Source organism: Ursus arctos, unplaced genomic scaffold (genome assembly GCF_023065955.2).
Source record: "Ursus arctos isolate Adak ecotype North America unplaced genomic scaffold, UrsArc2.0 scaffold_2, whole genome shotgun sequence".
NCBI classification, from domain to species: domain Eukaryota; kingdom Metazoa; phylum Chordata; class Mammalia; order Carnivora; family Ursidae; genus Ursus; species Ursus arctos.
This window is the reverse complement of record NW_026622874.1, coordinates 19,553,823-19,567,222: the sequence shown is the minus strand read 5'-3', so window position 1 is coordinate 19,567,222 and position 13,400 is coordinate 19,553,823. Positions and strand designations below refer to the sequence as shown.

At 37.0% G+C, this 13,400-nt stretch overlaps 1 protein-coding gene across 1 annotated transcript in view; it reads right to left on the bottom strand.

Annotated features, from left to right (window-relative positions):
• AXDND1 (axonemal dynein light chain domain containing 1) overlaps positions 1 to 13,400 on the bottom strand; it is a 96,753-nt gene that overhangs the window by 32,998 nt on the left and 50,355 nt on the right. The window contains exons 17-20 of the mRNA XM_026509260.4: positions 12,096 to 12,297; positions 11,181 to 11,274; positions 6,037 to 6,236; positions 4,901 to 4,997 (exon numbers count right to left, since the gene is read on the bottom strand). Of these exons, the coding sequence (XP_026365045.3) occupies positions 4,901 to 4,997; positions 6,037 to 6,236; positions 11,181 to 11,274; positions 12,096 to 12,297 (593 nt within the window). The remainder of the gene's footprint in view (positions 1 to 4,900; positions 4,998 to 6,036; positions 6,237 to 11,180; positions 11,275 to 12,095; positions 12,298 to 13,400) is intronic.

Genomic DNA, 13,400 nt, shown 5'->3' with positions numbered 1-13,400 from the left:
ATCCTCATTTTGAAATTGCCCTTAACTGGAAACATGGTCTCAGCTCACAGAGCTCTAGCCCTGATTAAGCAAATGAGAACTAAGCCATACTGCAGAACAGGTTCGTGAATCCTGACTGCCGTCTATGGCAGATCCAGCTTCCCCAGACCAGGAGCTCCACCACATCTGGCGGTGGGTAGCAGAGCTCCACCACATCTGGGGGTGGGTACCAGCAAAAGCTAGTTTCAGCAGGCCTGAGCAGATGTGAGCACATTTCTAAATGCACAGTGAGGGCTACAAGTTCCAAGAGATTGTTCAGTTCAGAGGCATATTAGTCTGTTGTGAAAAACAGAGGCTTTCCCAGAATCCAAATTAAAACTGAGACATTGAATTCCTAGATGAAAAGTGAAATCTATCGATAACCACATTCAAGTAGTGTAATATTCTTACTCCCCTGACATGTACCCTAAATATTCAGTGCTTTATTATTTTAATTTTCTACTGAATGAGAATTTGGTATTTTAAAATTTGGATTCAGCAACTATATTTATGAGGTTTGTTTCCCCTATAGTTATTGGAATTTTTTTAAAAACATTGCCAGCTATATGAAATACACTGGGAAAACTTTTGGTCATTATCTATGCTCTTAAATTTTTATATAGGATGGGGATTACCTGTTCTGAAAACACTTATCTATGGAGTCCAGGGTAAATTTTTAGTGTTTTTTTTGTTTTGTTTTCTGTTTTTAATCAATGCATCCATTTCCTCTCTGAAAATTGGCCAATTTTACCTTTCTAATATTACTTAATTTGTATTTTCCTAGAAAAGTATCCATCTCCTGGAGATTTTGAAATTAGTAAGATGGTGCACATATTTTACAACCTAATTTTTAAAAACAGTGAGACCTATCCTATATATAAGGCATGAAATACATATGTAGAATTTAGTAAGAACAGTCATCTATGGGCGCCTGGGTAGCGCAGTCGTTAAAGCGTCTGCCTTCGGTTCAGGGCGTGATCCCGGCGTACCAGGATCGAGTCCCACATCGGGCTCCTCCACTATGAGCCTGCTTCTTCCTCTCCCACTCCCCCTGCTGTGTTCCCTCTCTCGCTGGCTGTCTCTCTGTCACATAAATAAATAAAATCTTTAAAAAAAAAAAAAAAAAAAGAACAGTCATCTAAACATCACACAGGCCAGAAAAGAGGAATATTACCTGTACCCTATATGCCAGTCCTTATATACCATAATATATTTTATCCATTCCACTGTCTTTGACAGGTCCACTGTCTATGAACAGGTAATCATGATCTCAGCTATACCTTATGAAACTAGAAAAGAAAGAGTAAATTAAACACAAAGAAGTAGAAAAAAAGGAAATCATAAAGGCCAGGCTGGAAATTAAGGAAGTAGAAAACAGAAAAATAAAGCAAACAAATGAGACCAAAAGCTGGTTTTTGAGATCAAGAGAAATGGTAACTCTTTTTGTAGACTGATGAGGACAAAGAGAGAGAAGACACAAATTTTCAATAAGAGGAAGGAGACTGTGCACATCCTATCATTATTAAAAGGATAATAGGAGAATAATACAACTATGTCAATAAACTAAACAACTGAGGTGAAATCACAAATTTCTTATAAAACCAAAGCCACTGAGCTCACTCAAGAAGAAAAAAATCATAGCCTTATATCTAATAAAGAAATTGCTTTGAATCTGTTGAGGAAATTAGATAGCCTTTTAACTGAATTGCTCTATTTTTGTAATTTACAATTTTCCCACGGGGCCCAGACAGCTTAACTGATGAGTTCTACCAAACATTTAAGGAAGAAATAATGGACAATTCTACACAAATTGTTTCAGAAAAAAGAAGACTCATTCTAAGGCCAGCATTATCCTGATATCAAAACCAAACAAAGGTATTAGAAAACAAAACCACATAATCAATATCCCTCGATGAACATCAATGCAAAGATTCTAAACAAAACTAACAAACTGAATTTTGCAACATACAAAAAAGATAATACATTATGATCAAGTGGGGTTTATTCTAGGGATGCAAGTTTGGTTTAATGTTCAGTTCAAAAATCAATCAACGTACACTAGTTGCCCCTTTATCCATGGGGGATATGTTCCAAGACCCCCAGTGGATGCCTGAAACCACAGATAGTACCAAACCCTATATAAACTATGTTTTTTCCTATATGTACATATGTACGATAAAGGACACAGTAAGATATTAATAACAAATAACAAAACAGAACAATTATAACAATATACTGTAATAAAAGTATGTGAATGTGCTCTCTCTCTCTCAACATCTTACTGTACTGTACTCACCCTCCTTGTGACGATGTGAGATGATAAAATGCCTACATGATGAGACGACAGAGGCAGTATGACAGCATGAGGCTGCTCTTGACGTTGTGATGCTACATCAGCAGGAGGATCACCTACTGTGTTGGACTGTGTTGGCCATGGGTAACCAAAAAGGTGGAAAGTGAAACTGTGGATAAGGGGGTACTACTGGAATTCACCATATTAAAAAACTAAAAAACACAACTCATATGACCATCTCATTAGATGCAAAAAAGGATTTGAAAAAATACAACATTCATCTTTGACTTTAAAAAAGTTTATGCCTGGGTGGCTCAGTTATTTGAACGGTAGCCTCTTGGTTTCAGCTCATGAAACCAGGTCATGATCTCAGGGTCAGGAGCTCGAGCTCCACATGGAGCTCTATGCTCAGGACAGAGTTGGCTTGGGATTCTTTACCCTCCCTCTCCCACCCCCTATGCTCCTCCCTGCCCCTGCCCACACACTGGCTCTCCCCCACCCCCGACCCCTCAAATAAATAAATAAATAAAAATCTTTAAGAAGTTTTTTCAGCAAACATGGACTAAAAAGGAACTTTCTCAACCTTATGATAAAGGGCATCTGTGAAACACCTACAGACACAGTTATACTTAAAGATGACAGAAGAAATACTTTTACCCTAAGACAGACAAGGCAAAGATATCAGCTTTCACCACCTTTATTCAAACTGGTACTGGAGAGTCTAGGTATTACAAAAGGCAAGAAAAATAAATAAAAGGCATACAGATTGGAAAGGAAGAGATAAGACTGCTCCTGTCTTCAGATGCCATGACTGTGAACAATGAAAAGTCTAAAAGACACTAAATGGGAAAAAAACTGCTTTAAAAAAGTAAGTTCAGCAAGGTCACAGGATATGAAATCAATATATTTTTAAAAATCAATTATAACTCTATATATTAGCAATGAATAATCAGAAATTGAAATTACAAATGAATCACTCATTTTAAAAAAATGAAACACTTATAATAGTACCAAAATATGTATTACATGGGGATAAATCTGACAAAAGATGTGTAGGGGCACCTGGGTGGCTGTTTAAGCGTCCACCTTCGGCTCAGGTCACAATCCCAGGGTCCTGAGATCAAGCCCCGAATTGAGCTCCCTGCTCAGCGGGGAGCCTGCTTCTCCCTCTACTCCTCCCCCTGCTTGTGCTCTCTCTCTCTCTCTTTCTCATGCTCTTTCTCTCATGCACTCTCTCTCTCAAATAAATAAACAAATAAATAAAATCTTAGGAAAAAAAAAGATTGTAAGACCTATACACTAAAAGCTGTTGTGTAAGACCTGTACACAACAAAACATTGTTGAAAGAAATAAAGGACTTAAGTCAATGAAGAAATATACCATCTTCACAGATCCAAAGACTCAATACTGTCAGGATGTGAATTCTTCACAAATTGATCAATAGATAAAATATAATCACAATCAAAATCCCAACAGGGTTTTTTGGAGAAATTGATAAGCTAATTTTGAAGTTTTCATATATGGAAAGAAAAGGACCTAGAATGGCCTGCTCAATTTTGAAAAAGAACAACAGGGACACCTGGGTGGCTCAGTCAGTTAAGTGTCTGCCTTCAGCTCAGGTCATGATCCCAGAATCCTGGGATCGAGTCCCACGTAGGGCTCCCTGCTCAGCAGGGAGCCTGCTTCTCCCTCTCCCTCTGCTCCTTCCCCAGCTCCTGTTTTCTCTCGCTCACTCTCTCAAGTAAATAAATCTTTGGGGAAAAAAAAATTGGAGGATACACTACTGAATTTCAAAAATTAAAAAATTTTAGTATTCAAGACAGTTTCATAACAGAACACAATAGAATGCCCAGAATAATACCCACTGTGGATGGCAGACCATATCAAGTTGGTGAGGCAGTGAAGCAACTGCAACATTCATACACTGCTGGCAGGAGCGGAAAATGGCTTAACTATTTTGGAAGACAGTTTGACAGTTTCTTAAAAAGTTAAACACACACATATACCATGTGACTTAGACATTCCATTCCTAGATATTTGCTCAAGAGAAATGAAAGCAATACATATGTACATGAATATGCATTGAAGCTTTGTTTGTAATCATCAAAACCGGCAACAATCCAAATGCCCATCAACAGAGAATGGATAAATAGTATATATCTCTATAATGAAATACTACGCAGCACTAAAAAAGCATGAGCTTTTAATCAAAGCAGCAGTGTGTGTGAATCTCAAAATAATTATGCCTCGTCAAAGAAGGCAGACCAAAAAAGTGTACGTTCTGTGTAATTCTATTTATATAAATTCTAGAAAATGAAGAATAATCTTTGGTGTTAAAAGTGGATCAGACATTGCCTGGGGAGGGGATGAGGCTAGAAGGAGAAATGACAAAGGGGTACAAGGAAACTTTGAATGTGTTCGATAATTTTCCTTTTTTTAATCGTCATAATCATTTTATGGGTGTATCCATAACTTAGAAATTATCAGATTGTATACTTTAAATATGTGTAGTTCGTTGTAAATCAAGTCAACCTAAGAAGTCTGCTAAAAACAAACGAAACAAAGGTAAGGGGAAGATAGTGTTATTACCTTCATCTCATCCAGCTCCTGAAGTTCTTTAGCAGGATTTTTTTCTAAGTGACCTGCTTTATTCAGAGCCATAGCTGTCACCAGCCCTTTGCAACAACTGGGGGGAAAAAAGCACACACATAGCATGACCTATTATTGTTGGTTCCTCTTCTAAGTGTTTTAAATCCTGATACAGTGGAAGTTTACCATAATAATTAAACTGTTGAGAATAATCTGTCTCTCAGTTTCTCACCCTCCATTCCTTTCACTCTTGACCATTGGTAACACTGAATGGAAATGAAGGCTAGATCATAAAAGCTACTTCCTGAATTTGAAGCAATCCTAGTGACACATACTTCCTAGTTAATAAATTATAATTTTTCAGACTTCATTTTTATTTGGTAGGAAACTTCTAGTTTTTCAGATATGACGGTTTTTCAGTTGGAATTTTTTTAAGAAATGTTTTGGGGGCACCTGGGTAGCTCTGTTGGTTAAGCACGTGCCTTCAACTCAGGTCAACTCAGGGTCCTGGGATGGAGCCCTGCATCAGGCTCCCTGCTCAGCTTGTTTCTCCCTCTCCCTTTCCCTCTGCCCACTCTTGCTCTCTCTCTCAAATAGATAATAAAATAATAAATAAAATTTTTAAAAAAGAGATGTTTCAGTTGGTGTTCAGTGAAACCAAACATATTTAGTGAGATATAAGTGTACATTCAGTTTTGCATGGAATGACACAGAAGTACAAGCTTCTTCATAAATGCTCCCCAGTATGTGCAAACATGCAAGATATATCTTATTAGTGCAAGCAAGTGGGCCTTTTTGGGTTAATTAGGTTTTCTTTTTACTAATTCTCACTCCCGTATATATATATGTATATATATATATACACACACACACATATATATATACACATACATACTTCCCACCATACCTATGGTAACATTGTGTTCAAAAGAATTCTAAAACCATTGGGAAAACACTAAAATCATGTATTTCAATTGGTCAGTGTTGAAACTAGTTTAAAAACTAGAAAAACTAGCATTTCTTTCAAGGTTTTAAGACAGTCCCTTATTGCTGCTACCTCCCTGACCTTATCCCCTCTGCTTTATGTCACATTTAATCTTCAAAAAGACAGTAATAAAACAACCAGATAGTTTCACCTGCTCAAATAGCTGGAATATTGCGCCAACTTTCTGGCCAGCGCAATCGCGTCTAGCTCTAACTTTGCAACTCCTAGATCGTGTTTCTCAGCACTTTCCTTCCTCAAATTTGGGAGAGTGTTTTGGTCAGTAAAGTCAGGCACCATTAAAATCAGCAAGCTTACCATCCACTGGATCATAGATATATGCAATTCATCCATCTGTTAAAAAATGATTACAATACAAATGACCCATTTTAAATAAATCAAACAGTGAAAACCATACCAAATTTTAAAATAGAAATCACACCAGTGCCCAACTTTTAACAACACTCTCATTCTTAATGACATCAAATCATCACTACTCAGCTAGGGTAACCTTAGTTTCTGTTGCTCACTATACTACATTAAACTACCCTCCGCCTCTGTAGCTTGGTCAAGGGTATTAACCCATTAAAACTGCAGTTCCCCAATTGTGTACCAAGGCATCAAAGGGCTCTGCAGCAAACTCTCAAGGATGCCATGGGATTTTAAACTCTTGAGGGAAGTAACAGTGATGTGTGACATCTATCAGCACAGCACGAATGTGACATGGTTCACAGTTCCAACATTAGACGCACCGTATCACTTCTAATGGCATCTTACCTTTGCAAAGCTGGTTTTATTGATGGTTGTGTAGTAAAAAAACAAAAACAAAAACAAAAAACAAGTACTTGGAAAATCAAGGTACAACAAGCACTGACGGTGGCACTGTACAACCTGGTTCCAAGGTTAGAGAAGTTGTACAGTGCCCAAGTACATACGTTCCATTGGTAAATAATTTTGATTAGAGGAGAATAAAATAAAAGGTTCTTTTTCTTTTCAATGTATGTACATCTAATAAGTTAAATTAAGACATTTAATTTTAGGGATGCCTGGGTGGCTTGGGCAGTTAAGCATCTGCCTTTGGCTCAGGTCAGTATCCTGGGGTCCTGGAATCGAGTCCCGCATTGGGCTCCTTTCTCAGTGGGGAGCCTGCTTTTCCCTCTGCCTGCCGCTCCCTTGCTTGTGCTCACTCGATCTATGTCTCTGACAAAATAAATAATTTTTTAAAAAATAAATTTAAAAAATACATTAAATTTTACAAAGCTTATTTGAGTAAGTGATTAGAAATCAGGCAGCATCAAAACCAAAAAAACAGTTAGGGGCCTGCAGGCGGGGCCAGGAAAAAGATTTTAATAGAGAAGATGCTAAGGCAGAGCAAAGAAATTATTTATAATAGACTCTGACTCAAATGTTGGCCTTTTTTGGGGAAATTTCATTCTTTGGCTGTTGTGATAGTTGTTCTTGAGTTTCATTTTCTCGTAATCAAGAACATCTGGTTGATTATGATTAGTTCCTGAGTTTTGTTTTCTTAGACTCAAGTGCGTGGACTCTGGCTTTCGTTCGTTTATAGAGGCTACCATGGGCACCAGAGCTACCCCAGTCTAATGCCTCCTTGTTTAACTGTTTTAACATGTGCTACTTTTTCAAACAGTTTCTAAGTTACTAGGACAGAAATATTTAGAAAGTTGTTTGAACCTACCTACTTAATCAACTGGACTCTGAGGTCTTTCTTTTGGTTTAGGAGTATGAAATACTGAGGCACAAAGGGCAGCAAGCAGTTAAGCTTGGGAACCTCTGCATTATGCTATTTGCAGAGGCTGGGACCCAGAAATCAAACGCAGAAAACTTCACGAAATGCAAACGGCAAGCACACCATACTCTTCAAATGCTCTATGCCCTTTCTCTGTTGGTGAGTTCCTCAGTACTCTTCTCTAGGCTTAAACATGACCTACTCTGAGAAGGGTTTTTAACTTCCACTGGCTTTAATTTGCTCCTTTCCCCACATTTCTATGGTACTTGGTACATTTCTATTACAACGGTCTGTGACCTCAATTAGCCTGTCCGTCTCTTTAACACACGGGCCATCATTTTATCCCTCAAAACCACACACAGAACTTGGCAAAGAATTAAGTGCTTAATAGATGTTTGTTAAATGGACAAATAAAAATCAAACTTGGTAGCCCATCTGGTAGTAAAACCCAAGCTCCCCGCCTCAGAAGGAAAGGTTGTTAATGACCTAAAGCAGTGTTAAGGAATGTATTTTTACACCTTAATTAACACCTCAGGAAAAGGGCAATTCTTCCTGAGGAATGGTTTAAAAAGACTGCTATCCCATTTCTAAGGTTTTTCCCCCCACATTCACAAACTATGCCCCTGCTGCTTCTCAAAGTAAATACATTCCTAACTGTTCTTTCCTATATCAATGGCCTGGATTATACTCTCATTGAAAGACTCATTTGTACTTACATAAAATATTAATCAATCCTTGAACCATCCCTAATAAACAAACAGAAACATGTTATCTTTATTTTAGAGTTATATTGGAGAGATTAAATGGTAGAATCTAGGGCATGCAAGAGTTCATAGAATTTAAAATTAGAATCAAATGAAACACAAAAGTATATCTTTTACTTTCTCAAAGATATGAAAGCATTCTTTGTAATTAGATAGAGAGTACGTATGATAAGTTTTATAATAAACCAGAGGTTTACTGTGATCCTGGTACAAAATTCGTAAGAGAAATTTTAATGAATTAAGTGATTTTCTTTTATGAAAAGACTTGTTCCAAATTCACTAATCTTGTCAGGGATGACAAGTAGATACTTAGCCACCTTCTAGCTGATTTTTTAAAATCATATTTAATTTGTCCTTTCAAAATATAAGTGATGTTTAATAATGAGTCAGAGAAATTCATATTATGGACAGGTCATTTTAAAATGGATAAGAAGAATTTCCATTTTGGTATGATTTTGCTGCTAACAATGAGGCATAGCTCGCTTTTTAAAACTTTCAAACTTATACACTTGAAAATCTGGAAATAAGTGTCTAATTGTTCTAAAATCTTACAATTAAAGTGTTTCAGCTGGCTGAGAATCTTTTCCTAAAACGTAGAAGTGCTCCATCGTCTAATGTCAGCAAGAACAACTGAATGACATTACAGGAGAGGGAAAATTTTACTAGTCAATTTAATAGAAACCCTTGCATAACACTGATGGAATTAAAGGATGAGTAGTATTATTTAATAAATATAGTTAATAACGCACTTCTTCAATTTCAATTCGTGTTTCTTTGTGAGCTGTCATTTCAGAATGACAGTTCTTAAAAGCTAGAGCTGAAGCTGACCTTCAAAGGACTTTATCACTAAGTCTTAACTTGTGATTATAAAAAATTATGAAGCCTATTCACTCACATCAGTTTTTTAACTATCACTAAAATTTATCTTAAAGCATTGTTTACTTCATCCTGTTTCACTGTTTGTATGTGTTTTATACACATAAGTTAGGAACGACAAAGGTTTTTTTGCTGATACAGACACGTGGTGAAAAGGGTGTGAGGATCAGTGTTTTAGCCTGTCAAGCAGCACAGAGTAGATGGAGTTCCTACGTAAAGGAAAAAACAAAACAAAATTGAAGGTAAGAAAATGAATCAGAAAGGAAAATGAATGGTGGGTGGAAAAAAAGCAAGCTTTTTCATTTTTAAATAGTTATAGCAGTTAATATGGATATACACAGTTCCTCAAGGAATTAATAATCTTGCAAGTTTTCTATGCACTTTAATTATAATATCATCACGTAGTGTTAAAATAGAGCTATATTAAGGCACTTTCTAAATAACGCTGGATTATAAAGACTGAAATCCATAATATAAAAAATTGAGTAAATGATTCCATGGAGATAAACACCCAATAGTAAACGGAGTATTTACCAAAGAAGGGGTTAATGTAGCAATACCATAAGACAACAATGCTGGAATGTTCTTCCTTACTTCATTCAGTAAGTATTTATTTAGTCTCATTATGTGTACTCTGCTACCCTTTTTCTTAATTTTGGTTGTCTTCCACGTTATAGAAATTTCTCCTAAGTCTGGGGATCTCCTGGTTCATTCTTCTAGTCTTTATATATTTGCTCCTCAACTCTTGGTGTCTATATGTTTACAATATATTCATAGACTGTGATATAATGTAATGCTTTGTAAATAGCATTCCCATATTACATCACAGTCTCTGCCTTTCAAATTCCTTTTTTTTAAAAAAAAGATTGTATTTATTTATTTGAGAGAGAGAGACCAAGAGAGAAGTAAACAGAGTGGGGGGAGGGAGGCAGAGGGAGAAGCAGACTCCCCACCAAGCTGGGAGCCAGTCACAGGGGCCCATCCCAGGACCTTGGGATCATGACCTGAGCTGAAGACAGCCGCTTAACTGACTGAGCCCCCCAGGCGCTCCTCAAATTTCTAATTTAAGCAATATTTAAGTGAATTAAGTTCATTTTACCGATTTTGTAAGATCAAATATTTGCAAACTAAGTTTAATTACAATAAGAGATTCCTGTGTAACTCTAGATTATAATTAAGACTATGTGGTAGAAGTAAATGTAGTAAACCATGCCTTTGGAAATTATTATTTCAGGTTGTGCTGGTTAAGAAGTCCACAGGTTCAGGGGTGGCTCAGTCAGTTGACTGTCTGGCTCTTGATTTTGGCTCAGGTCATGATCTCAGGGCCGTGAGATCCATCCCCATGTCTGGCTCTGTGCTAAGCAGGGAGTCTGCTTGAGATTCTCTCTCTCTCTCCCCCTGCCCTCCCCCTGCTCATGTGTGTGCTCTCTCTCTCTAAAATAAATAAATAAATCTTTAAAAAAAAAAGTTCACAAGTTCAGTTCTTCAGAATTGCAGAACAATTCTATTTGTTCTAAAAATTATAGACTAATAGTATTGTGGCATCTTGTGTTTCTTCCTAATATCATGTTTCTGTCATCCTTCAGCCAGGCAGGAGCACCAACATAAATCCTTAAAATGTTCACATTCCAGATTAATACTATTTAGAGGGAAAAATCAGTATACTGAGTAAAGACTAAAGATAATAATTAGAACTCAAAACTTTTGATCATCTCTGAAACTTCATTTCAAATGCAGGAACATACTACATTTAAAAATCCCTGCAAATCATTTGAGTAATTATATCACAGAAGTTCCCATTTCGCCCTCCTAACTTCCTGCTTCAGTTGGATAGGCATGACCTAGCCTTTCCTTGAAGAAAACTCCCAGCCAAGGCAAAATATAATTTCACAAACCCCTACAAGTACATACGTGGCGCTGAAGTTCAATGTTACCATTGTTAATCTCATTGCCTAGCTTCAAAAGCCATTGTTGAATCATGTTAAATATTTGTGCTTGGAGTACCCTGAAGGAAAAATCAAGTAAAATAAATATAAGATATGCTTAGAGTGTAAAAGTCTAACTATCAGCTAAAAGAAAGGGTTTTATTTGTCCAGGCCTAGGAAATGTAGGTGTTGACAACTATTTGGGAATTCAGGGAAAGGGGAATCAAAGCCCTGAATTACCTGGTATATTGACTTCCTCCCTATCACAGCCTTCCCGACCCTGGGCAGGTAGCAACTGGCATGATGCACTTTGGACAACATAGATCTTACCTTCAGTGCTAGTTCTGTACTGTAAAAACTCACACTTATACCCTTTACATTCACTTCTAGGCAGTGAGACCACAAAGTGAGAAGAATGAATTTTAAATTCTCAAGAGATCAATTTCCAACATGAAAGTGTGAGGAGCAAAGTTGATTCACGCCCCCCAGGGAAGCTGGTGAGAATTATTTAAAAAACGAAACTAAACTAAAACAGTGAAAGCCTCTGCAAACGTCCTAAGGCCAAAGAGCAACTGAAGAAACGTGTGTTCAAGACAATCTATGAAAATTCAATAAGAAAGGCAAGAAGAGCCTAGTATTTAAAACTAGACTACTCCCCCTCTTGCCGCTCTCAGCTCAGGGAGGCCGAAACTCCACTCTAGACTACTACAGCCAAGAACACAGAAATCCCTCCCTCCCTCCCCCTCCAGCTCCCACTCAGAGGGCTCTCTTCCTGGGAGGCAAAGGACTTCCAAGACTTCCTATGTGACCCCAGTCTCCTGTTGCTGAGGCTAGGTACTGGGAAAATGCAGCCTAGAAGTGGGGATTCCCTTCTGTCCAGCAGAAAGCTATGGGAACTTACAGGCCAGAATCCACATCCATATACTGAGGAACGGTACCAATAACATTTATCGATGCATCCAACTGAGATTTCATTACATTAACTTTTTCATTAAGTCCTTCCCATTCTTCCTGAAGCATTTCAGGAAACTCCAGAGCATTTGCCAACTTGAAAGAACAGAATTCTAGAGAACTAACCAAACTTGAAAGAATTTTAGAGATACCTAGAAAAGTGAGAAAAGTACTAACTTTTAAAAGTATTCATAAGTCTACCATTGCAATAATAAATTACAAAAATACTAAAGGGCAGGGGCATATCTTCTTTTCATCTTTTTATTATCCTGCAGTTTGCCTAGCAGAGAATCTTGCAAAGAGTAGTTCTTAAACAAATGTTTCATGAATAAGCACAGTGCAGTCAGTGCTTTTCTGACTGATGGACTATTTATTTGATAAATAAGTTTTATAATAAACCAGAGGTTTACTGTGATCCTGGTACAAAATTCGTAAGAGAAATTTTAATTAATTTTAATTTTAATTGATTTTCTTAAGTTTCTTGTCTTCTCAGCTGAGAACCAAATGCATTAAACTCAGAAACCACAAATTACAGTTTTCTATAATAGGCATTAATTCACTTAATCATTTTGTTAAGAAGACAATGATGATAAACAACTTCTTTGTGATTATAGGATAGTTAATAACAGAAATGAGAATAGTACTTGCGTCATTTTTTAGGTCATTGTTTAGGTTTTCATGAAGCTTATAGTTTTGGTCTGAACAAGGATTGAGTCTGGATCCTAATCTTTGACTGTGAAATCATGGCAAAATACCCTCTCTATACCTTTGTCTTATCTCATTTGCAAAATAAGAGATGAAATGCTCCCATCTTAGGGGCACCTGGGTGGCTCAGTCATTTAAGTGTCTGCCTTCGGTTCAAGTCATGATCCCAGGGTCCTGGGATTGAGTCCCACATCAGGCTCTCTGCTCAGCAGGGAGTCTGCTTCTCCCCTTCTCCCTCTCACTCTCCCTCTGTGTTCTCCTTCTCTCTCTCTCTCAAATAAATAAATAAATAAATAAATAAATAAAATCTTTAAAAAAAAAAGAAATGCTCCCATCTTAGAAATTTATAAAGAGAAATAATTAAAAAGCAAACTTCTTCTGTCCTTGATGAAAATATTTTACTGCCTTCATCAGTAAACTTTGATCTCTTATGAGTATTCAAAATGATCTGTTAATTTCACTATCATTCATCATTTTGACTTCCTCATTTATTCTAAACCATTTTACTATTTCATTTTTTTCTCTGCCCACCATATATTTTCATGGGGAA